This window comes from Asterias amurensis, chromosome 7, assembly GCF_032118995.1.
Source record: "Asterias amurensis chromosome 7, ASM3211899v1".
NCBI classification, from domain to species: Eukaryota; Metazoa; Echinodermata; class Asteroidea; order Forcipulatida; family Asteriidae; genus Asterias; species Asterias amurensis.
In genome coordinates this window covers 11,927,174-11,954,352 of record NC_092654.1, presented here as the reverse complement: position 1 = coordinate 11,954,352, position 27,179 = coordinate 11,927,174, and the positions used below count along the sequence as shown (strand labels likewise).

At 38.9% G+C, this 27,179-nt stretch overlaps 1 protein-coding gene across 2 annotated transcripts; it reads right to left on the bottom strand.

The window, feature by feature from the left end:
• Positions 1-1,491: 1,491 nt before the first annotated feature.
• LOC139939711 (ras-related and estrogen-regulated growth inhibitor-like) lies at positions 1,492-26,507 on the bottom strand. Of its 2 annotated transcripts, XM_071935798.1 has the most exons (6): positions 25,957-26,507; positions 25,357-25,565; positions 9,026-9,082; positions 8,543-8,616; positions 7,218-7,422; positions 1,492-2,838 (listed from the first exon to the last, which is right to left on the bottom strand). In XM_071935798.1, the coding sequence occupies exons 2-6, from the start codon at positions 25,451-25,453 to the stop codon at positions 2,651-2,653; spliced, it is 621 nt and encodes a 206-aa protein (XP_071791899.1). In that variant the 5' UTR covers positions 25,454-25,565; positions 25,957-26,507; the 3' UTR covers positions 1,492-2,650. The 2 variants fall into 2 exon arrangements, with proteins under 2 accessions (XP_071791899.1, XP_071791898.1); XM_071935797.1 differs by having other exon boundaries at positions 25,357-26,507.
• Positions 26,508-27,179: the final 672 nt, after the last annotated feature.

The following is a 27,179-nucleotide window of genomic DNA, read 5'->3' as shown; positions in this document are numbered from 1 at the left end:
TTGGGGGGGGGGGGATTCACTGTGTTGCTAATTATAGATGTAGTTTTCGTTTGCATTTCCCGGCCCCTCAATAAGCCCGCTTTCAGCGTCCCCACCCCCCCCCCCCCCCCCCCTTATCCATGTATTAAAGATAATCTGCCATGGAGGTAAACATAAGAAGGCCCTTTGTCTGTATTACTCTCTACTTAATTACCAGGTAGACAGTGTCTTTTTTTATACCACATGAAATATCATCAAACTTACCTTTTTATACTGGTGCCCCCCCCCCCCCCACCATCGGCAACTTTTTCTGCACTTTAGAATTGCAATCTCCAAAAAATAAAACATAATTCCCTGTTTTGACACGGTTTGGAAAAACAAATTCCCCATTGTAAAGCACCGAAAGTGGTAGATTCGTACTGCATAAAGAGCCACCCATGTTTAATACGCCACTGGATAACATACTAAGATAATCATGAATCTTTACTGGTTACTGGCGTTAAGTATTATACTGATCGGGCCCGATCTTGCAAGTTGCAAATAATATTTTATCGGGGCGAGGGAAAGTCTTGCGTCTTGAGTAACGCATGGGTAAATCCCTGTAACAGTTCTCGGTGGAAAATAAACCGGGATGGTGCATCAGGTGCCGTCACTGGACCGGGAAAGGGGAACGGCACCCTTGAAATTGAAATAATCATAGAGTCCACATTGGGTGCATTCGTTTAGCTTCCCTGGGTCGACCCCGGCGTGTGGCGGTTTTCTTTTTTAGGACGAACGTGGGTTATTATCTGAACACGTTCGTCCTGGAAAAAGAAAACGCCACACACCGGGGTCGACCCAGGGAAGCTAAACGAACGCACCCATAGACAAACAAAACCTGCCTGAGCGATACAAGAACACAAGGTGGCGCCATATCCAATGTTTTGATCACTTTTCAAAATGGCTGCTGTGACACATGTGTGTGTCCCTACTCTTCATGGTGTGATCCAATTTCGTATTGAAGTGACACAACGGAGTCTGTTTTTGTGTTTCTGGGGATGCAAATCATTAAGTATACGACTGTGAGTTGTTAGTTTTTGTCCAGTGCTATAAGGAATGCTATTTTGAGCTCCAGTTGTCTTGGAATTATTGGCCGCTCCTGGTAATTTGGAACTGGTGGTGCAGGACGTCAGTACCAACGGAGTCCAAGGGCCCCATCAACAAATTCTAAACAGTGTCCTCAACGTTGATCTTCAATACTTGACGAAGGAGTCCCAACCGAAGCTGATTTTGTTTGGTGAGTTCAGTATATTTTCATAAGATAAGCACATCAAAATATGGAAACTTTCCGCATCCTGCCACCACCTTTTCACTTATTTTTTACAAAAACAAAAAAGGAATATCTCATTTTGAGTAAACTAAACATATCAACATAATGGCCTACTAACAACTATTTCAAAACGAATCAAAAGGTGGTTCCAGAACACGGAGACTTTCCAAAATAATATGTAGAAAACATTACAATGAGCATGATTCAAATAATGAGAGATAAATATTTATTTCATACAATTGAGAACTAACTTATGACGTGCCATTTGAAAACAGGCGACTGTCAGTCAACCAACCCACTTGCAGCTGTTATGCAATAATGGGGGTGGGGCGCTCAAGTAGAATGGGTCTTATGATTGTCAATCAAATAATTTTTTATTTAAAAAATATCTTCAAAAGCAAAACATCTGCAGTAACACTGTTTGCAATTACTCAAAATTATCGTTAGCATAAAAACTTGCTTTGTACCGAGCAATGGAGAGCTTTTGATAGCATAAAACAATATAAGTTGAGAAACGGCTCCCTCTCTGAAGTAATCTAGTTTTCTTAAAGAAAGGGGATATTTCTCACTCAAATATTAAAAGACTTCAGGCTTGAAGCCTTTTAGGCATGTGAAAGCACAACACAATGTCAACAAGGTTTTTTTCTTCCATTATATTCTCTTGCAACTTCGATCACCAACCCAAATTTTCCCAGATTTGTTATTTTATGCATATAATTATGTTGGATTACACCAATTTAGAATATTGGTCTTTGATAATATTACCACAGGTGTCTAGTCACTTTAATGGACTTTTTAAATATTTGTAAACAGTTATGCTGTTGGCGCAATACCACCTGCAATTTTCATTGTTCCGGCCTTTATCTTTCATAAAGCACCCGGGCCACACCCATTGGGCCATGCAGCAAATGACTGTTTTGCCATAAATAAATAAAAAGTGTATGTATAACCGCTTTATACCGACACATACCATGGAGCTCCATATACGCACCGCATGGCGCATTCGGACGTATTTGGCACTATGGTCATTATACGCTGTCCACGGTTCTTCTCCAAAACTTTCACAAAATGTGAAGAACAAATCTGTTCATCAGCCTGATAAATGAATTCTGAAGGAAATACATATCCTGTCAATCGTGGAGTTTTGCTAACAAATTATAGTGCTAGGAGAGTTCACGCTAAACCATAATGCTAAGTTGGCAAGTCCATAATATAATATATCTATCTGTACATTGTACAAATTGTTCCCTTCGCGGTTCGACATGCACAGTTTCTGTGGATTTTCACTCCTCATTTTTTTGTTTTGTGCAAAGAGCTCCTTGACCATTGTCCTTCACAATTCTCAAACACCATCTTACTTCCTTATAACGTCATAGTCTTTTTGTCCCGAGTGTGACCGAACATCCTGCCGAAGAGAGTCGATCGGGAGCCGAACTTATACATTCGGATCTCTCGGTAAAGTTCGTGGAAGACGTCGGCAATCTTATCGTAGCTCTCCGAGGCTGATAGCTCGGCAAAAGAGCACCCAATTTCCTTTGATAATCGTTCACCTGTAAGCGGGATAGAAAATGAGACAATATTATTGTGACTGAATAATTCTGTAAAATACTCAAAGTAGAACATAGCAATCACCATCTTTGATCTATAGTAAACACACATTAGAAGCAATATACATGTGTACATGTAGACCGACCCCTTGGTCCAATACGTCACTAAATTAAAGGGATAGCCCGCGCTTTTCTTCTTGAATACATTAATCTGTACACAACTGTCGATTACCAATAATAGACTTGTATAGGTTATAATTATTACACAGCCCATGGAAGCGAGACTGGGTATGCAAATTTCTTGGAAACAAGACTGTTATAGACCGTCACATGTTCCTGATATGTTAGCTTCCAGCCTCGCTTCTGATTTTAAATGGACAAACAAAGATGGGCGAACAATGCCGTAAGACCAGCCGTATTTTGAAGGATCCCCTAAAAGAACAAAATCACGCAAACTAATTTGACTATTATCCTTGTTTTGTTTGTGTTCAGTAATTAGTTGGTCATAAGTGCGAAGTTTCCTCAATGAGTGTGTTGTTGAAATTTGACCCGAAAAAAAAACTAGGCGTGAACACCCCCGCACCTTTCGATTTTTGAAGTAGTGTTTTTCCCCGCCGTTGGCGGCGCCCTCCTAAGTTCCCAGTTAAGACCCATCAAAATGTGATGACAGGTGCTATTTTAGCAGTAGTGTTTTTGAAGTAGTGTTTTTCCCCGCCGTTTGCGGCGCCAAATCTAAGTTCCCAGTTAAGACCCATCAAAATGTGATGACAGGTGCTACTTTAGCAGTAATGTTTTCTGTCTTATTTTTTGAAATTTGACCCGGAAAAAACTAGGCGTAAACACCCCCCCCCCGCACCTTTCGATTTTTGAAGGAGTGTTTTTCCCCGCCGTTGGCGGCGCCCTCCTAAGTTCCCAGTTAAGACCCATCAAAATGTGATGACAGGTGCTATTTTTGCAGTAATATTTTCTGTCTTATTTTTTACTCTATTATTGTATTTATTCATCGGTAATATTATTTATTACCGAAGACACTAATGAATGCTAGCGGTATTTGTCTTGCATCAAAATGTTTGTCAGTTTGGATGTATTTGTGGAGCCGGTCACATTTCCTAATACAGACGAGTCAAGAAGTGTATTCCGATTGTGCAGTGGGAAGCCCCATTGTCGACTTAGCCGCCTGGAGGGAGATAATTTTAGATAATGGTGAGCTCTGTGGGTTTTGAGTAGCTTTGTTTACCTTTAATCTAGGGTTACACACAAAGATGCTTGGACCGGAAGACTTTATGAATTCTGACTGTTGGGGAACCCGCTTCTGGCACAGTTTCCCGTAATCCAGAAAATTATAAATGAATTGATGGCATCCGACTGCTGTTTTATGGTTGAGGATTTATTGCCTTGAATGTGAGAAGATGTAGGAAGAAACTAAACATGTATTGTAAACCATGACCACAATCATGTGTAAATCTCTGTTGTGGTAGCCTTGCTCAAGGCAGTCGCATTATTCGCTCCGAAAAGACGCAGCTGTAAACCCACCCGCCGTATACCCTGTGCATGGTGTGTGCGATCACACCGAATGACCCACCCGTATACACACTGTCACATCGCACGAATACTGTTCACACAAGTCATCGCACTCGTACACCACTAACCGCATGCGGAGGCCGTCAGGCCGACAGCCTTGTCGGGTCTGTATCTTCCCGTTTTAATGTGTTGTATTGAAAAAATTCCAATAGTGGACGAAATTGGGGGGGCTCTAGGATATGCTAGTATGCAGCTCATGAATATGTATATCGTTCGTCAGACCTATCAGACAACACAGGATGTGAGGCAAATGAATTATTCATTTTGACGTCCAATCACGCACTTCCCTTATCACGACCTTTGGACCCTATCATGCGTCCGTGGTGGTGGTGTGTGAGGTAAATATGTCTCGTCTTTCGCGGGCATTATGGTAATGAGCTGACCGTGGGAACTCCTCGCTTATTATAGTAATGAGGTCAGTGGCTTCAACACAGATCCTACAAGGCTGTCGGCCTGACGGCCTCCGCATGGGATGCGGATAGTGTACGGGGGCATCGTGTCGTGTGATGTTACGCACAGTGAATATGGGTGGGTTTTACGCACAGTGAATACGGGTGGGTTTTTATACAGCGGCAGTCTTTTTTCGGAGTGAATAATTCGACTGCCTTGAGCAAGGCTACTGTTGTGGCAGTGTTGGCCCTGAAAAGACGTTTCGAACAGTACAGTCTCTGTTCGTCTTCAGGGAGAAACTGAAGTGAGGAGGTGTTTTAAACTTGTTGGGGCGCTGCCCATTGAGGTTCAAAGTGAATGCATTACCGATCATTCTATTTGGATGTGCTCGTTCTGGTCAAGATTTTGCACAGCCTCGCTACCATGGGCAGCGCGCCGTATCGATACCTCTCGATGATCGAGCAAGGCATGCTGGGGAAAAATGGCGCGGTGAGATCGATCACCCCTGGGAACGAGGTTGTATTTTGCGTGATTTTGATTTTGTTTGTGTGAGAAAAACCATAAACAATAATTAGCAAATTAAACTAGTCTTTAAAAAGGGACGCATTATGGTGTGAAATCCTACACGAAACAGCCGTTTGTAAAATGCCACCTTTGTTCACCCTATCCGGCGTCTTCACAACGATACAATAATGTTCGTATACATAAAAAGCCACTTCGACGAATAGCGGGCTAAATATAGTTTCCTGGGCTGTGAATGAAAGAAGGGCTATTTTTGATTCTCCCCGTCAGTTTTTATTTCAGTTTCGCACGAAGTGGCTATTGTGGTAAATCTCTCATCCCCTTCAGGAATACACCGAGAATTTGTTTAACCTCTTTTTTTATCAACATCTTTTTATTTCATGAAAGAAGTTCATCAGGCTGGTAAATTAACATCAAGGCTGTATTTGGCTGTGTTTCTTAGAAAATACATTTAATAAGTATCTATTTATTTGTTCTGTATTTTTTTTAATATGGAGACATTATCTGTGTCATATTTTGATATTCTATGTTTATCAACTAGAGTTGATATGTGTTAGGGTTATATGTACATGTAAATTTGTGAGCGCAGATCCCCGTCCCCCCCCCCCCCCCCCCCATCCGCAGACATTCAGTTGATAATTGAAAGACAAAAATAAACGTCCAGATGTCGAGGGCACCGAAATGTCACGGAGACTCGATACTACAGTCTGCTTACGTTTGTTTTCCTGCAGCAATATTATTTTAACTTTTTATTTTATAAACTTGACACCAATCCATTCTGATTACCATGAAGCAGCTTCAATATTTATCTCTTGGTTAAAACAAATTCTGAGTGAAGTGATGAATCGATCCACTCAGTGATATGTATATTTGTTTTATTGTCTTGCATGCTCTCTCCTCACCCACACGCCTTTCCTTCCACACACGGGGGAATTGCTTTTAAAATGTTATTATTTTTGAATACCACTATCTGCAATCGCCAACGGTTAAGAGAAACAGCAACACAGCTGAGCGAAAAATCTTATTTTAACGGGACTACTTTGTTGACAAAGTTAAGTTATCATTTAATTGTGATTTTGATATTTTCACACTTGTGAAGTTTTTTCGTAATTATTATTCATCAAAAGATCAGCTCCAACATCAAGGTTTATAAAAAAAAACTAGCCACACTACTACCGTTCGCGGCGTGCGTCATAATTTATGACAATACTTTGACGTCATAATGTGTGATAATGCAATAAGCGGCTAAACAAAAACGGAGGTCTTGACCCGAAATCTGTGTCAAAATGACACAGAAATTGGTCAAACTAACGCAGAATCTCCCTTTAAAAACTAGTTTTTGTGTCAGCCTCATCTGGAACTAGGTCTGGCCCCCTTTGATCCCCTTAGACATTAGACAAATACATTTTTCAAACAGTATTTTCTGCTTAACAGCTTTAAAGACAGTGGACGCTATTGGTAACTGTCAAAGACTAGCCTTCACAGTTGGAGTATATCAACATATGCATAAAATAACGAACATGTGAAAATTTTAGCTCAATCGGTCATCGAAGTTGCGAGATAATAATGACAGAAAAATAACCCTTGTCAGACGAAGTTGTGTGACTGCGTTTTAATGGTTGATTTCGAGACCTCAAGTTCTAAACTTGAGGTCTCGAAATCAAATTCGTGGAAAATTACTTCTTTCTCGAAAACTATGGCACTTCAGAGGGAGCCGTTTCTCACAATGTTTTATACCATCAACCTCTCCCCATTACTCGTTACCAAGTAAGGTTTTATGATAATAATCATTTTGAGTAATAACCAATAGTGTCCACTGCCTTTAAGAGTATGGGCCCTGATGAGCAATGTTGGTACGGGACCGACTTGACTTAGAGCATTAATTTTACCTTCCATTGTATCCACTTTCCGTAGATGTAGTAAGTCGGCCTTATTGGCTACTACTGTGAATGCTACGGGTACCGACTTGGTGTTCCGACTCTCTTCTATGACGAGTCGTGCCTGTCGTATTGCTTCAACGCTGCCCATGTCAGTTATTGAATAGACGAGTAAGAGACCATCTGCCCACTGGATGATGTCATCTGTTAATACACCCTGTTTGATTAATTAAAAAAATACACAAACTTTACCTAGATAATAAAAATACACACATATTGGTGGTATAAGGCACGGCACACTATTATAATGACTCATCTGTTACCATACAAACTTACTTGGTAACGAGCAATGGAGAGCTGTTGATAGAATAAAACTGCTCCCTCTGAGGTAAAGTTGGCCCTAAGACGTAGTTTTTAAAAAGAGGCAATTTCTCACACAAATAATATTAAAATATTTCAGGCTTGAAGCAATTTCACTGGCATTTGAAAGCACACAAAATGTGCAACAACCAAAGTGTTTTGGTTTTTTTTTTGGTTTTTTTTTCGTGTAACTTTGATGCTGATTTAGTCCACCTTTTTACAGATTATGTTGGGATACACCAAGTTTAAATACTGGTCTTTGACAATTTATCAAAGGTGTCCAGTGGCTTAAAAAAAATTCAACCTCATGAAAGTTTAGCCAAATTCTTGCCAGAGGAGGTGCTTTTCAAATATAATGATTATATCCGCAAAATTATTTGAATGGCTCTCGAAATTTTACAACTTCCCGCACATAATGTTTGGCATATGATCATTTCACAGCGTGTATAGACTTGGATTTCATCAAACTGTAAACAGGATTTTATCAGTTACTGCCACGTTGGTAACATTAATGTTAAGAGGCATTTTCCGTTACACGAAACTTAAGACAGACGTTTAAAGGCAGTTGTCACTATCGGTAATTGCTCAAAATATTTTTTTTAGCAGAAAACTTACTTGGTAACGAGTAATTGTGAGTATAATACATTGTGAGGAAACGGCTCCTTCTGAAGTGATAGCTTTCGAGAAAAAAGTAATTTTCCACGAATTTTATTTCGAGACCTCAGAATTAGATTTTGAGGTCTCGAAATCTAGCATCTGAAACTACCAATAGTGTCCAGTGTCTTTAAAGGATCCGGCACCCGCATGGATTAAAAAGAGTATTTCTTTTGGTACTGTCTGACTTTTAAAATCCAAAAGTGTACATGTAAAACTATACTAAGTCCATGCACCTCTTTAAACCAACTTAAATGTGATAATAGTCAGGCAGAGATTTGTGTTTGGGGCGATCAGTAACAGACAAACCAAATAAGAGATACCTCACTTCCCGTATCCAATATTTCCATCAGTACAATGTCACCATCTATCTTACACTGGTGGTGGTACTTGGTTTCTGGGGATAAAACAAAATACAATGTTGACCAAATTAAACCTGCCATTTCATGTTTATCCGTGATACACTTGATCCAATAATACCCTGGAGACGTGAATTGGACGATTCAAGGGGTTTGCACAGTGGTATCTTCCCCACCACCGGGACCCCGGTTCCAATCACGCCCGGGAGAATGCGTTGAGCTTGATCCCATTGCCAAAAGATAAATAAGTTTACAACCTAAAATAGACTGTTCAAAATGGGCGTCGCGAAAAATTCTTTACATTTGTAAAATTTCGCATCCATGCAACAATTTCTCATCCATGATAGCTAAAATTTAGCAAGGGACCCTTGTTAACTTGCTCTCGTGTGAAAAGGGCTGTTGTGGTCAAAAGGCAAGATGTGGGGGATATAGTTCTCAGTAGCTTACCTGGTTCATGGCCATATTCACCAATGAACCTCCTGGTCAGGAATCGAACTGTGACAGCTGCAGGAAGAGAACAAAGTAGAAAACAAAATGGACAAAAATGGAAATAACGGAAACGAAATCAATTGATTATCTTTATTAATCAATTCAATTTGGTTTCATTTAAAGACATTGGACACTATTGGTAATTGTCAAAGACCAGTCTTCCCACTTGGTGTATCTCAACATGTAATGCATAAAATAACAAACCTGTGAAAATTTGAACTCAATTGGTCGTCGAAGTTGCGAGATAATAACGGAAACTTTGTCACACGAAGTTGTGTGCTTTCAGATGCTTGATTTCGGGACCTCAAATTCTAAATTTGAGGTATCGAAATCGAAATCGTGGAAAAATTACTTCTATCTCAGAAACCATGTGACTTCAGCGGGAGCCGTTTCTGCTAATGGTTTATACAATCAACTTCCCACTGCTTGTTACCAAAGTAAGTTTTTATGCTTAACATTATTTTGAGTAATTACCAATAGTGTCCACTGCCTTTAACTTACAAGGGAATAACTACGCCAATATCATCTTCAAGGGACTTTGGTCGATTTATTTAGAATAGTTAAGAAATGATGGATTATAATAATATCCGTATTATATTACGCTGTTTATAATAACCTAATAATCTTTGATTGACAGTAATTGCACTGAGGAAACAGCGCGTGTCCAAACTAGGGCAAGCAATGACCGCATGAACTTATTCACCGTGAACTTTGACGATATTAGTCACACAGACATGACTGATACGCATTGCTTGCGTTGCCCGTCTAAGGTACTGGACACCTTTGGTAATTCTCAAAGACCAGTATTCCCACTTGGTGCATCCCAACATAGGCATAAAATAAAAAACCTGTGCGAATTTTGACTCAATTGGTCATCGAAGTAGCTAGAGGATAATGAAAGAAAAAACTGCCTTGTTGCACAACATTTGTGCCTAAAAGGGCTTCAGACCTAAAGTCTTTTCTTTTTTGAGTGAGAAATTACCTCTTTCTTAAAAACTATACGTTACTTCAGAGGGATCCGTTTCTCAAAATGTCTTTTATCAACAGCTCTCGTTTGATGTTGGAATCACCAAACAAAATGTACACTGCTCAAAAATTGATAAACGGAGCCCAAGTAAGAGGCTAGAACCACATAACAAATCAGAGGTTTGAAAAATGCCAAAGGAGTCAATGTGACAAAGTAACAGTAGGTACAACAAAAGTTTTGCGTTCCATGCGAACTTAAAGGCAGTGGACACTATTGGTAATTGTCAAAGACTAGCCTTTACAGTTGGTGTATCTCAACATATGCATAAAACAACAAACCTGTGAAAATTTGAGCTCAATCGGTCATCGAACTTGCGAGATAATAATGCAAGAAAAAAACACTCTTGTTACACGAAGTTGTGTGCGTTTAGATGGTTGATATCGAGACCTCAAGTTCTAAATCTGAGGTCTCGAAATCAAATTCATGGAAAATTACTTCTTTCTCGAAAACTATGGCACTTCAGAGGGAGCCGTTTCTCACAATGTTTTATACTATCAACCTCTCCCCATTACTCGTCACCAAGAAAGGTTTTATGGTAATAATTATTTCGAGTAATTACCAATAGTGTCCACTGCCTTTAAGAATTCGCTGTGTTTACATGCCAAAGTTTAGTTCCATACACAATATATATGGTCTGTGTCAAATCTTAAATATTAGGTCTAAACTTCATTATTATGCAAAATAAAGCTGGATCAAGAGTGAATTATAGGTTTGTCAGCTTGCGATCAGCTTCTGACAACACAAGTCTAACCGATCACTCAACCATCGGAACACTCTCATCTTCTCACAACCGAACTTTCTCCTTTGTTGCTCCGCGAATATGGAACAACCTCCCAGAACGCATCAGAAATTGTAACTCTTTGACATTGTTCAAAAAATCTCTCAAAACTCACTTATACAAGATGTAGTTTGTTGTATTTATAGTTTCATTGGTTTTGCTCTTTTCAGCGTTTTGATCTTGATGTAAAGACGCTTTATAAATATTTAGTTGTATGTATGATGTATGTATTAGCAACATCCAAAAAGTTGTCCCCACTATGTTTTTTTAAAATTTTAAAACTTCATGGAATGTTGTTCCATCACTCCAACAGAACATTCAATTATAACAGCACAAGCTGTGAAAATATTATCACGTATGTAGTTCGTGTCACTTTGAAGTGGTTCGCGAGATGGTTACATTATCATTACATCAAACATCTTTATTTGGGTATCCTCAAGGAGGCAGATAACGAACTGCACTTTCCCAGCTGTCTTGGGGTTGTCAGGTCACTCTTTAGATGATGAGATATGACCAACATGCTCGAGACTTTGGCGAACATTAAAATGCCCGCGTGCGTACCAATTGAGTGATTTTTAACATAACTAATGATTGATGTGTTTAAAGGCACTATAAAAGACATATTTGTTAATAATTGTCAAAGATAATTATTCTCACTTGGTGTATCCCAACATGCATCACAAATCTGTGCAAAACTTGGATTTATAACTTGTCATCTAAGTTGCAAGAGAATAATGAAAGAAAACACCCTTGTTGCACAAATTGGTGTGCTTCCAGATGCCTATGTGGAAAGGCTTCAGGCCTGAAGTAATTTAGTATATTCGAGTGAGAAATTACCACTTTCTCAAAACCTAAGTCACTTCAGAGGGAGCTGTTTCTCACAATGTTTTGTATATCAACAGCTCTCCATTGCTTGTTACAAAGTTAGTTTTTATGCTATCAATTGTTTTGAGTAATTACCAATAGTGGCCAGTGCCTTTAACTCGCTCCCCAAAATGGTTGGCGGGAGTTAATATTATGAAAATACTAAAGCTCATTCGGCGAGTGTTATTTTTGGGTGTCTTTTTATAGACTTGTGTAAACATGGACATTCGATGTGCGCATTGGAGATAATGTTTTTTACAGGCACAAATCATTATGTAGTAAGAGAATCTTTAATATTGGTCTGATATTGGTCAAGCGTGGGTATTGCATGTAGAATATTACTCTGCATGAACACCCGCCTTCTTTCAGCCCCATAATTACCTTGTGTAACATAATTAAAGTCACTGGACACTAATGGTAATTGTACTCAAAATAATTGTTAGCATATAGAAACTTACTTTGTAACGAGCAACGGAGAGATGATGATAGTATAAAACAGAAACGGCTCCCTCTGAAGTTATAGGGTAGTTTTTAAGAAAGATTAGAGGTAAATTCTTACTCAAATATTAAAAGACTTTAGGCCTGAAGTCTTTTAATGTATTTTTAGGCTTCTGAAAGCACACACATTTGTGTAGCAATTACTGTTTTTCTTTCATTATTCTCTTGGAACTTCGATGACTAATTGAGTCAAAACTTTCACAGTTGGGATACTACAAGAGTTTAATACTGGTCTTAAAAAATTACCAAATGTGTCATGTACCTTTAAGCATCAAACTTGCAACCACATTATTTGTTTTAAATACGTTATACCGTCTACCACAAATCCCAAAAATAGACTGGTGCCTCCTTACTAATGTGGCTATTTATACTGGTTGACATGAGAAGGCCACAGACAAGTCATGGTTAGTGTACTCTATGGTTGAGTCAATGAGAAAACAATATGTTGATGGATGAACTTCTTTTAATAGTTCTCACTGTTGTTCAGAGCGACATACCAGCATGGTTCGGGCATTTTTCTTTAATTTGCCTCGAAGGCCGACATACATCGTTGGATATCAAAACCGTTTTGTGCTGTAATTTTTCTTCATTAGACATTGGAGTATCAAGGGCACCTTAACAAAGCAAACGTACTTCTACATTCCGGAGGATACTTTTTCACTTAGATGACTATTGAGCTACAAATTAAATAGTGGCTTGTCTCTTGTCAATTTGTTAATACATTTTGTGAGATTTGACCTACTTTAAAACAGTAATGATAATTTATTTAATTTAAAATGCGCTCTCTCCAAGACCAGCCTGTTCGAGGGCGCATAACAGTAAACCAATATCAGTGTAAATTTGTCTCAATAATAATATTATGACCCTTTTTCGTCCAATGGATTATTAGTGAAGAGTTACAGGGCAATCGAGGCATGTCAATAACACACTGGGATAAAACTAAATTATTGGGAAAGAAGGGCAAAACAAACCAATGTTAAAGGCAGTGGACACTATTGGTAATTACTCAAAATAATTATTAGCATAAAACCTTTCTTGATGACGAGTAATGGGGAGAGGTTGATGGTATAAAACATTGTGAGAAATAGACTTGTGGACAAGTCGTTAAATCGGCCCCACGCGCTGAGATAGTGCTCTCGCGAGATCACTGCTCTCGCACGAACTGATGGCTCCCTGATTTCGACTCCTCAGAGTCGAAATCGGGTAGCCACCCGACAGTTCGCGCGAGAGCAGTGATCTCGCGAGAGCACTATCTCAGCGCGTGGGGCCGATTTAACGACTTGTCCACAAGTCTATGTGAGAAACGGCTCCCGCTGAAGTGACGTAGTTTTCGAGAATAAAGTAATTTTCCACGAATTTGATTTAGAGACCTCAGATTTAGAACTTGCGGTCTCGAAATCAACCATCTAAGCGCACACAACTTTGTGTGACAAGGGTGGTTTTTTTCTTTCATTATTATCTCGCAAGTTCGATGACCGATTGAGCTCAAATTTTCACAGGTTGTTATTTTATGCTTATGTTGAGATATACCAACTGTGAAGGCTAGTCTTTGACAATTACCAATAGTGTCCTGTCCACTGTGTTTAACCTCTGGAATACCTGTTGAACCAAATGCTAACATCTTGTTTGGTTATCGCTCTTTCGATAAAGCGTTTTGAGAAACATAAAAGAAGATATCAGTTTCTAATACCTCAAAACAATTCGAATCTGAAAAGCGTCCTCCTAGCCTGCGTGGACATTATTCGCTCCGGATTTTCGGCGATGTCTAAAAAATGTTAACTTTTCGAAAGTTGTTTGATTCTGACCAAAAATGGTGCCGGTTTGGGGGTTTGAGTCTTATTTACCATGGTCAGTTATTAATCGTTACCTTTAGACGCTGATACACTGTCAATGTAAGACAGCCTTAGATCCGTTTAATTAAAATAATAAGGTTTTACCGTGGTAAATGTAATTAACATTTTAATAACGTCCTTATTCATGAGATAAGATGAAGTCTATAGCAAGCATCAACATCATTCTATGAATAGGACGTCAACCTCGTATAACCCAGCATCATCGCGTGATCTCGTGTGATCTCCCAATCAGTCATCCCTTTTACGGGACTATTAACGTTAGATCAAGAGTCCCTAGAACCCATCCAATCAAAGGAGACTGCCGTCATTCGTCAAGATGTAAAACATGTCAAACGTACCCACCACGCTACAAACAACACCTACTCTTGTCATAAATAATTCAAAAACTGTCAACACTGGGTGTAATTTCCTTTTTTTAATTGGATTTCAAGTCTGGGTATCAACCGTAGTAATCCCGAAGGGTATCCTTTCTGGGTAGTCATAAATTGAATGTGTAGTTGTTGTTTGTTGTGTCGGAAGATGGGGCAATATTGTGACGTCAAAGGGATACCGGAACTACACAGGTAATACATCATTGGTTCTTAAGAGAGGTGACTTGAATAAGCACACCATATCGGCCAGTCTGTCACTCAAACAGCAACGTAAATGTTCTTCTTCTTAGTCTTCTCTTTTCTTTCTCTTGCTTATTTATTTCTTTATTTCTTTATTTTGTTGCAGGGGGGTCTTCATATTCAATTTTCTCGATTTTGAATAATGTACCTCCTTTAATCTGTCAACTGTTTGTCCTGAAGAAAGCAACAGAAACACATCCACGCATTTTAATCCGTCTGCATTACTTCCTTTTGATAAAAGGTACATTAATTTGACCTGCATAATGTCACTGTGTAGGTTGAAGCCGGACACCGGATGATGTTATTTTATTTCAAACATAAGTCAATGTTTAGTTTAATATCACTTGTTGATTGTGAGAATTAGCCGAGAGGAGTAATTCAACGCCCCGCACAATTATGGAACTTACGTTTGAACGTCGTATGTGTTGCATGAATAATTGAGTGGCCATTTGTGTATACGCCGTCAACGGCGCCGAAGTCGCGTGGTACCGTCGGATTGTCGCGTGAGGCCATTGTACTGTCGCATTGTGACTTGCATTTTCACAAGGTACCTTCTGATTGTCGTGTGGTGCCGTTGGATTGTCGCGTGGTGCCGTTGGATTGTCGCGAGGTGCCGTTGGATTGTCGCGTGGTGCCGTTGGATTGTCGCGTGGTGCCGTTGGATTGTCGCGTTGTGCCTTGGTATTGTCGCGTGGTGCCATTGGATTGTCGCGTGGTGCCGTTAGATTGTCACTGTCGCATCGTTTTGTACTTTTGGATTAGGGCCGTCGCATTGCTGCGTATGTGACGGGCGATGCCGTCGGTTGGCGGTTGGTGCTGTTGCATTGCCACATCGTGTCGCCATAATTGTTGTCACATCATCGCACAAGAGTTCATAGCCAATAATGCGACAACAGACGGCACGATGCGAAATGTCATGATTTTATGATGTGATGTTAAAATAATACAACATGTAAATTACCCCGACGACCAGTGCAGTATCCCGCCAACCATGAAATGCACTGAGACGTACAATGTCATAAAACTAATGTGACATGGTCTATCACGTATGAGTTTTGCCATAACTGCAACAACTGTTGTGTTACTCTTTCCGGCATATCTAATGTGGCAACACCGATATGGTGTTAATTATCACAAGATATTGCTGGCAAGCTTTGACCATAATTTAAGAGGGTTTGTTTCACTTGTTTTTGGTCAACGATTTGTTTTATCTTTATTTAGGTGTGTTGTTAACATGTGTTCAAGTGTTAATTGGGTATTAATTGAACATATTTTTATTTTGCTCGTCTTTTCACTTGGTGTATCTCAACATATGCATAAAACAACAGACCTGTACAAATTTGAACTCAATTGGTCGTCAAAGTTGCGAGATAATAATGATAGAAAGAACACACTTGTCACACGAAGTCGTGTGCTTTCAGATGCTTGATTTCGAGACATCAAAATCTAATTCCGAGGTCTTAAAATAAAATTCGTTGAAAATTACTTCTTTCTCGAAAAATACATAACTTCAGAGGGAGCCATTTCTCACAATTTGTTATACCATCAACAGCTCCCCATTACTTGTTACCAAGTAAGGTTTTATGCTGATAATTATTTTGAGTAATTACCAATAGTGTCCACTTCCTTTAAGTTATATGATTGGAATCATCTACCATTGACAATAATATCTGGAAGAGTTTTGTCCTGCGGACTCTTGCCCCATTTTCACCTAATTACTGACCCCTTATCATTTGTTGACACCCCCTCTGTTGTTGGGCTAGTCCATCTCGTAATGGTGAGGTTAACACGGGGGAAATATTAAAATACGTCAGCATGTGCGGTCATCAAATTGTGTTTAAAAGAAAACCCAATAAAAAACATCGTAAACATGTTATGCTACGACAATTATTTCCGGAAATTGTAATAAGTTTCAAATTCCAATGACTCACCGCCCCTAACTTCCAGTATCATCCAAAATTTAACCAACTCGGTTCAATATTTTGTATATAAAAAATGTACAAGGCCATTAAACCCGAACCACGAATGTAGAGTTGAACCATAGAGAAGAAAGAGCCACGTTGCTATTTCTCTATAGTTAAACTGAAGGGCGGGAAAAGTTCAGTGGCCGGGCAGACTTGATTAAATTTCTGACGCCTTGTGTCCTGTTTTAATTAATATAGCACAACACCCTGCTCATTGGAGGGTGTTATATCTAAGCCAGCAGGGGATTGTTATTTGCCTCTGGGCTCATCAAACTGTCACTCCAACGTCTTTTTATTGTCTTTATTTATACACGACGGGGGAAATGTACTTCCGCAATTGCATTTTGTCGTCGAAGACATCTATTTAAAACAAACAACATTAAAACTGAAAGTTCTGCTGACGCGATGTGTATTGGCTCTGTTTACGTGTTCCATGAGTAAAAAGGTTATTGACTTTCAGAACATTATTCCTTCCTAATAATCTATCCAGCACTTCGTAAGACGTACTCCTTATTTTTACCAGAAGGAAACCTTTGTTATGTTGAATTTCTTTATATACCAAAAAGAGGTCTGACTATTTCATCCCTTCGGTGGCCATTTTAAATTAAGAAAAAGAAGAAACAAACTTAAAGCTGTATTTGTTTGTTTTTTTGAACAATTTAAATGTTTTTCTGTCTTTGTCTCGTAGAATGTGTTCACTCTTTGCACTATACTGGGTCAGATTTGACACGGATCCGGGTGACAGATCCATTATGGATCAGTCTGACCCAGAAACTGGTTGCGGGTTTTTAAAGGCAGTGGACACTATTGGTAATTGTCAAAGACCAGTCTTCTCACTTGTTGTATCTCAACATATGCATTAAATAACAAACCTGTGAAAACTTGAGCTCAATCGGTCGTCGAAGTTCCGAGATAATAATGAAAGAAAAAATACCCTTGTCACACGAAGTTGTGTGCGTTTAGATAGTTGATTTCGAGACTTAAACTTGAGGTCTCGAAATCAAATTCGTGGAAAATTACTTCTTTCTCGAAAACTATGGCACTTCAGAGGGAGTCGTTTCTCACAATGTTTTATACCATCAACCTCTCCCCATACTGGTCACCAAGAAAGGTTTAATGCGCCTTTAATGGAACCGGATCAATTCTGACATGAGAGTTGATATATAGAGAGACAGGCCTAGGCCTATGTAAAATGTAATTATTTTACCCCAAATTAATAAACCAATCAAGCTTCTTTAAAGGCACGACACCGAATACCTTTGTTAATTTGTCAAAGACCAGTATTCCCACTTGATTATACCATACAAAAATATGCATAAAATAAAAAATCTGTGAAAATTTTGACTCAATTGGTCGTTGCAGTTGCAAGTAGAGAAAAATCACCCTTTTTTTACACAAATCTGTGTGCTTTCAGATGCCAAAAAAAGCTTCGGGTCTGAAGTCTTTTATTACTTGAGTGAGAAGTTAACTCTTTCTCAAAAACCACGTTACTTCAGAGGGAACCATTTCCCACAATGTTTAACATAAGCTGTCCGTTGCTTGTTACCAAGTAAGTTATTCAAACAATTATTTTTTTAGTAATTACCAATAGCGTCCACAGTGCCTTTAAAATTTAAAAAGTGTATGCCTATATTTGATGTATTGCTCGAGTGTCTTTTGCGGACAGTTCCATATGAAATGTTTACGGTCCCACTGGAAATATTTAGTGCACATGCTGCGAATGGAAGATTGCCTATAAAATATGATCTCTTATATTTCGACGGACAAATTTATTTCACTGATCGAAAAATTCCGCGTATATAGTATTACTGTTTAATTCGAATCAATGTCAATAATGCAAATGTCAGGTAGGGCCATGGAATAAAGTGACGTATTTTGGTGACTGAGAATAAAATATTTTGTTCGTGTTAATCTGCATGTGAAATTGTGAATGAAAACAAATGGAAGCTGTTTTCTGTAGACATGCACGTGTACAAGCCTTGCTTTTCAGCATTAAAAATCCAGCGATTATGAACTACGTTACTTCAGAGGGAGCCGTTTCTCACAGTTTTGTATACTATCAACCTTTCCCCATACTCGTTTCCAAGTGAGGTTTTATGCTAATAATTATTTTGAGTAATTACCAATAGTGTCCACTGCCTTTAATTTCGTTGGGGGAAAAAGGAAGAAATAAGGAGGCGGCCTCTAAAAGGAAGCGGTTGGGTGCTAAACATGTTTTATCATTTTGTTATATTCGGCCTCCTGTTGTGCTGCGCCTTCGATATTACATGAACTTTCATGTTCTAGTGTGAGTTTGGTCTGAATCTGTTTTCAGTTCTCCCTCCCGTCTTGAATGTGATGAAGACAACTCTCCTGCCCATTGCAGTGTAGTGAACTTTCTAACATCTATACATTTGTTATTTCAATTGTGCATCATTTTCCGTGTTTCACACCGATAGCATGTTGTTTGTATTACGTTATTATCTTGTGACGTGGTATCTATCTTTTGATAGTCATGCCGACAGATAGTTGACGAGGTCTGGGTGAGCTATAGACCTACCGGATGATCACAACGTTCCAACCATTATAGCAATTAAATTACCACGTCTGGCTTCCTCTTCCCCCATTTAATTCCCGATCAGATTGGTTAAAGAGTTTGTGCAAAACACAAACGTCCAAAGATTTACGTTAAACTTACATGGTTGAAGGCACTGGACACTATTGGTAATTACTCAAAATAGTTCTTTACTTGGTAATGAGTAACTGATAGCTGTTGATAGTATAAAACATTGTGAGCAACAGCTCCATCTGAAGTAGTTTTCAAGACTAAAATATTTGATCTTTAGCTCGAGGCCTCAGAATTAGCGTTTGAGGTCTCGAAATCAAGCATCTTATAAAGCACACAACTTGTGCAACCTGGGGTCGATTTCACAAAGAGTTAGGACTAGTCCTAACTTAGGACTAGTCCTAGGAGATAAACAAATTGCATGGATAGTCCTAAGTTAGGACGGGTAACCGGTCCCAACTCGAGATAAGACTACTCCTATAACTACTTGTGAAATCCACCCAAGGGCGTTTTTTCTTCCATTATTCTCTCGCAACTTCGACGACCAATTGAGCTCAAATTTTCACATTGTTTACACCAAGTGAGAAGACTGGTCTTTGACAAGTACCAATAGTGTCCCGTGTCTTTAAAAGATAATGATGGTAGAAAGCTTCCCTTAAATATTACCTGCTGAGATGCTGTAGTTTTTGAGAAATGGGTGAAACAATTTCACGAAAATAATTTTCGTCTCAACGAGAGACGAACATTGATTAAACAGCAGGTACAACAGATTTATGCGACTCTTCTGAAAATATCGCTCTGTGATTTCACTTTTTTCCCCTCATAAATTTGAAGAATTAATGAATCTGACACTTATTTTACACTCATTTACTTAAAATATTTTACAAACATCTTCATTCACAGTGAGTAGGTATTTTATACCATTTTATAAAGGGAGACTTCCGTTTTTACTAGTCAGTTATAAAATATTCTTTGAAATAGCCTTTACAGTATTATTGTGGAAAAGTTGTCAAACACTGTCTCCACTTGAAGATAGCTCATGTCATTGTATGACCGATGAAGAATGTGTGTAGGATATCCGCCCTTCTAAATCACTAGGGAACACTTCTGAGAGACAAGTCTTTATACCGTTTAGCCGCCATATATCTTATCCACATGTTTTTTTCATCGCCCACCAAATGTAACCGGTCAATGGAAATCGAGGATGTATGAACTGAAAAACAGACTGCAGCCGATTTCACGAAACGCTAGGGTTAATCCTATCTCAAGTTAGGACGAGTAACTCGTCCTAACTTAGGATTAGTCTTAAGGTCTGCATGCTACTGTGCAGGGTTGGGACTCGTCCTAAGTCCTGAGATTAATCTTAAAGGCAGTGGACACTATTGGTAATTATACTCAAAATATTTATTAGCATAAACCTTTCTTGGTGACAAGTAATGGGGAGAGGTTGGTGGTATAAAACATTGTGAGAAATAGCTCCCTCTGAAGTGCCATAGTTTTGAGAAACGGCTCCATCTGAAGTAACATAGCTTTTGAGAAAGAAGTTATTTTCCACGAACTTGATTTCGAGACCTTAGAATTAGATTTGGAGATCTCGAAATCAAGCATCTGAAAGCCGACTTCGTGTGACAAGGGTGTTTTTCTTTCATTATATAGTTATCTCGCAACTTCGACAACCAATTGAGCTCAAATTTTCATAGGTTTGTTATTTATGCATGTTGAGATACACCAAGTGTGAAGACTGGTCTTTGACACTTACCAAAAGTGTCCAGTGTCTTTAAAACAAAACAAACGATCCGAGAAATGTTTTTGTTTCACACAACCTCAGACAACACATAAATTGTTATTTTAGTTTCACAGGTGACGAAGAATCATTTTGTTTAGTACAATTTAATAATGTCTGTGCTTTCCCACAGATCCAGGTCGCCTATCGGGATTACATTTCTGGTGAAGCCACCTTTTTTGAATGATAGTCATCGCCGTAGGAAAAACACTCAATGTGTTCAAAATAAAACAAGAGTGTTGTTTGAGTGACAACGAGCACCTGTCACAGTTAAAGACAGTGGACACTATTGGTAATTGTCAAAGACTAGTCTTCTCACTTGGTGTATCTCAACTTATGCATAAAATAACAAACCTGTGAAAATTTGAGCTCAATCGGTAGAAGTTGCGAGATATTAATGAAAAAAAAAAAACCTTGTCACACGAAGTTGTGTGCTTTCTGATGCTTGATTTCGAGACCTCAAATTCTAAACTTGAGGTCTCGAAATCAAATTCGTGGAAAATTACTTCTTTCTCGAAAACTACGTCACTTGAGAGGGAGCTGTTTCTCACAATGTTTTATACTATATAAACCTCTCCCCATTACTGGTAATAAAGAAAGGTTTTGTGATGATAATTATTTTGAGTAATTACCAATAGTGTCCACTGCCTTTAAAGGTAATGATCCTAAAAAAAGTCTAGTTTTTATTTTCACCGAAAGCATTAATAGACCTAATGGTCTACCAAATCATCCTGCGAAATAGTTTAACTGAAGTGCTCTCGTTGATTAGAATTCAGTAGAAATATTAAATCTTCTTCCTTTTTTTCGTCCAACGTTCTCCTCCTTGAGTTAAATAATTGTTACTTTCTGGTTTGGTTTGGTTTTGGTTTGGTTTTGGTTGTATCTTCTTTCGTTTTGTATTTGTTTTTGGCATTTCAAAACAAGCCTTTCTGTATAATTGGTTTGCTCCGCAACAATTAAGTTATTATTGTTTTTCATTTTATTTGTATATATATATTTTCTTGACCAGTTCACGTTGACACTTTGTTGCTGTTCTTGGTTTCTCAACAAGTAGGCTACACTGTAAAAAATTTAAAAAATAAAAAATAATCCGTAAAATTTACGGTGCTTTACCTGGCAGTTAGGGTGCCAGATAAAGTGCCGCAAGTTTCACGGTGGAAGTTTTTGTAAACTACCCCTTCAAGGCACAATTTAACAAACTTCCACCATGAAATTAACGGCACTTTACCGGGCACCCTACTGTCATGTAAAGTGCCGTAAATTTTACGGATATTTTTTTTTACAGTGTATAGACAATGTATTCATCTGAAACTTTCCTAGTAAATTTGTTGTATCTTTATTGATAACAAAAACAAAACCCTATCTCTATAAGACTCTATATCTTTATAAGTGATTCTGGGTTATGTTTTTTCTGTAGTATATTTTATAACATATAGTAATTTGTGGCCCTACATTTTAATTTGTTCAAGCTTTAGCTTTTGTTTTGATTGTTGTGATTTTTTAATTTTTAAGTGATTCATAAGGCACTTGGTAAGTGCTGTTTGTTATTATTATTAAGTAATGCATCTAGATTTGAAATCACTTGAAATTGGCACACATTGTTATCAATACTCTGTATGCTTTTGACTCGAGCTGTCCAGTTGTGGCACGAATGTAAGATATGATAAATTGATAATCCTCCGGACTACGATAGTGACCGGACCGCAATCTGAGATACCGGAGTATACCGGACGTAACCTCTCCTTAACACCGCCCTAGGGACCTGTACCCGCGTTCCTGCTCCGGAGATCGCTTCGCACGGTTGCATTCCTGATGACACGCCGGCCGGTGTTGCCCAACTTTGGTTGGAATATTTTCCGTTGATTATAGGCCTACAGTTTGCGAGAGTTTCGAAACTGCCAATTAATTTTCCTGATTTCGAAACTAAATTTCTGAAAATATGAAAACAATTCCCGTGAATTTGTTATTTTAAAAACACTCTTAAACAATGTTTTCAGCTACATGAGACAAAAAATGTCAAATTCATTACGTTCCTTAAAAAAAATAACACTCTTATTTTAACACAGCAAAATTCCTTTACGTTTATGACTGACACTCAGCTGCCGTCACAGCTAAGTAACGAGGGGAAATAAATATGCAAATTGCAGTCATTCGCGAAGGACACAAAAACGTCGAATAGTGACATTAGCATTTCGCACAATGCGGGCTTCTGTTCCGCACTCAGAAATCCAATTTTCCTTTTTATAGACGATCTTTTCTTTCCCGTACTGTATTATATTCCCCATGAGGACGATGTAGGACTCATAACCATTGAGTTGTCATTCGGCAATTGGCGGTTGACTTTGACAGGGGTACTGTGTCTTCAACTGAAATGTCGCCTGCTGCCAGCTTTCCCGTTTCTCCCTGGGACACAATCGTGAGTCATGTGACCCCCATCGTGACCTCCTTTAACCACTGTGCCCATATGATATCAATCTGAGAACCAAATGAATGCAGTTGAACATGAGGCCCTTGGTAATTGTCAAAGACCAGTATTCTCACTTGGTGTATCCATGGAGGTCCATGGTGTATCCTAACATAATTATGCATGAAATAACAAACCTGTGAAAATTTGGACTTTGGTCATTGAAGTTGCGCTTTCAGGGTGCCTAAACGGGCTTCGGGCATTGTTTAAGTGAGAAATAACCTCTTTCTCAAAAACAACGTTACTTCATCAGTGGAAGACGTTTCTCACAATGTTTTTTATACTCTATCAACCTCTCCCCATTACTCGTCACCAAGTAAGGTGTTATACTAACAATTATTTTGAGTAATTACCAATAGTGTCCGCTGCCTTTAAAGCGGAGGATCCCAGAATTACAGCCATGGCAATTGGCAATCTTGCATGGCATGAGAGGTGTATCAACCGCTCTCAATTGCTCGTTTACCAAGTAAGTTTATATTTTGAGTTTGTTACCAATAGTGCCCAGTGGCGGTGTACAAACAAACAAAATTGAAAGAAATGTTGGCAGTCTTATAAAAGTGTCCCTTCCTGGCAAAATGATCAAGCTCAAGAGAGAGAAAAGAATGTATATAATTATAGGATAATGCAATTATTATTCAACTACATGGCCTATGTGAGTAATAACCCAGAGGGAAATAAGTGTAAAAGAAACTTGGTTGTGAAGTGCTTCACAAAACAGCAGCATCTCTCAAGGTCAACTTGTTTTACTCGGTGCTTTTCACCAACTATCCCGTGTGTTGTAGTAGGCCTATATCAAATGAGCGTCTGTCTGTGGTGAAACAAGTCGGGGTTTGTTTTATGTCAATCAGATATCTGTCCACTCAAAAAAATGTAAATCTTGACGGGGCGTAATAAATGACATGTGTGTGTTGATTTATAAGGTTTGGTCCATTTTTGCATCTGTTAAAGGGAGGGTTTGGCATACAATGGTTTTAAATATGTCAACATTTGGGAAAGTACTGAGTACACAGTGCTAACACACATCGGTGTATGGGTAAAAACCAATATTAATATTCTTTACCCCGATGCAATTTTAACATCTCTTATGTCAACAATTGTTGTTTGCCGGCTATAGCAGATCGTACACAAATTCGGTTATTAAGGCACCAAGTTTTGTTTTCCCTTTTTTTACGTGACATAGCTCCACATAATTTAGTACCTCCTGTATATTTGTATCATGCTTGTGCAATAATTTTTTGTCATTTTTAATTTGTAGTTTTTCCATCTTCTTTGTGATTTGTTTACTTTTTATAGTATTTCTTTGTTTTCTTTGGTTGTTTGCGTGTAGTTGTGCTTTGTCCCTTGTCTTTTGGTTGTTGATGTGTAAACAAGGGTCCCCATTTAGTGGGCCTGTGTGCCTGTTCAGGGTTTCCCTTTTGCATCAATGTCATTTTATTATGTATTTGTGCAATGAAGGTAATAAAGTAAAACAAAATAAATCATCTTTTTCACCGTCAGACAAACGTGAATTATAATATAGCAAAGGAGTTTTGCATGGCTTATAAATGAAGGAAAAAAAACGCAAAGGCGTTTTGGCTTTCTAAATACTAAAATTCTAAGTATCTTTATAACTCGTAGGCATATCAGCTCAAAAATGCCCACCAACGGCAAGCAAAACCTGAGCCAATTTCATCAAGTCCGTAAGTACAAAAACTTGCTTAGCACAAAAAAAATCGTTTGCTTAGCAACAATTATGTTACCAGCCAGAACGCTGTACAGTAGTCATTGCTGCAACTCCCGGTCATTTCTTGCTTAGCCAAGAAATTTGCTAAGCAGAATTGACAGCTTTGTGAAACTTGGTCCTGCAGGGGGAACTGCGCATTGCATTGGTTACTTCAGTGGGGATTGACTTGCAGTACTTACCACTTTTCCCAACGCCATTGACACCAGTAACAGCTATTTTGACCTCTGTCTGTGACCCACTTTTCTTCCTCCTGCCGAACGGGCTAGATGTACTCATGGTAGTATAGGCTCTAGCTGATGGTAGTCGGAAATAATCCAGGAGAATTTATCCTTAGTAAGATCTGCTTTCCCTTTTGACAACTGCAGTGTGAAGCGACCTCTCAAATGAACTGTAAGAGAAGATTAAATGCGTGTTTCAACGCTAACGCTTCGCTGAGGCATTCGCCATGTGGAAATGTACTCAACCACACAAGAGAAAGACAGCCCGTTACAAAAAACTAAATGTCCATTTCCTGTCAGACGTTCACGTCGGCTGAAAAACAAATGCACTGCTTGGCACTAACCAGGGCTCAAGTTTGCAGCGTATCTTCATTGGTCCTGTGACAGCACCAACCAAGAAAAACTGAGTAAATTTTGAACACAGTAATAAAATGTACGTTTAAGAAAGATTTGAGCGAAAAATGTTAAATCGATTTGTCTCGAAGCTTGTTAAACTCCAGAATTGGGGCAACGCAAATCATGATGAAAAAAAAAACGCCGATTAAACTGTTGGTCACGAACCCTGAAGTTGGAGTGTATCTGATAAGTTGTGAACATGCTCGTTCTCCCACTGCGCTTCGGGCGGTTTATGTAGAGGAGAAATAAACCTCAACGTCTTATCTCCTGCAGCATAGCTGTCTGATAAAGCAATAGAGTGGATAAAGCCGTCAGAAGAAGAGGAAAGCAGACCGGTCAATAGCAGGAGCGGTGTTCTCCTTATGCTGTAAATGTCATCCACGAAGTCATGACCAAATAAGTTATAATTTCCACTTTCTCCGTGACTTTATACCGGGTAGCATATTACTTCTGCCTTGGACTATTATCCTCGAACAGCCCCGCACCACGGTGTGTCAATACGGTGATAATTTACAGCAATCAATTCCTGATGATGTTTGCGCATCATCTGACCGTATGATTCGCCTTCTTTGTGCATCATTATTTGAGAACACAACGGAAGTGTGATGAGAAATCCGGGGTTAAAAAGAGAAGCAATCTACTATACGACGTGTCATCTCCTTCATATTCAAATGAAGCGAAGGCGGGACAGACTTCAATCGGAGAGACATGGAGAGGACAAGTCTTCCCTTGTGCTTTACGTTTAGGCCTATACCCGGTTATCGTGAAGAGGGGTTAAATGTCCGTGAGAACGTGACGTGCTTGCCTTGCTGCCAAGCGTCACATTTCTCTCTCGGGGAGTTGACGGTTGTTAAACCGAATTTTATTTATATGTCCCAGTCAAAACCATACGGAGCCCCTAAGTGGACATTTAAAACAAACAAATTATATCGTGCGCACGACATATCTCGTGCGCACGACATCTCGTACGCACAACCTATTATGTCGTGCGCACGACATAATTATCTCGTGCGCACGACATAATATCTCGTCTGCTTAAAGCCAGCGGACACTATTGGTAATTACTCAAAATAATTATCATCATAAAACCTTTCTTGATTACTAGTAATGGGAAGAGGTTGATTGTAAAAAAACAATGTGAGAAACAGCTCCCTCTGAAGTGACGTAGTTTTCGAGAAAGAAGTAATTTTCATCGAATTTGATTTCGAGACCTGAAGTTTAGAACTTGAGGTCTCGAAATCAAGCATCAGAAAGCACACAATTTCGTGTGACAAGGGTGTTTTTTCTTTCACTAATGACTCGCAACTTCGACGACCGATTGAGCTCAAATTTTCACAGGGTTGTTATTTTATGCATATGTTGAGATACACCAACTGTGAAGACTAGTC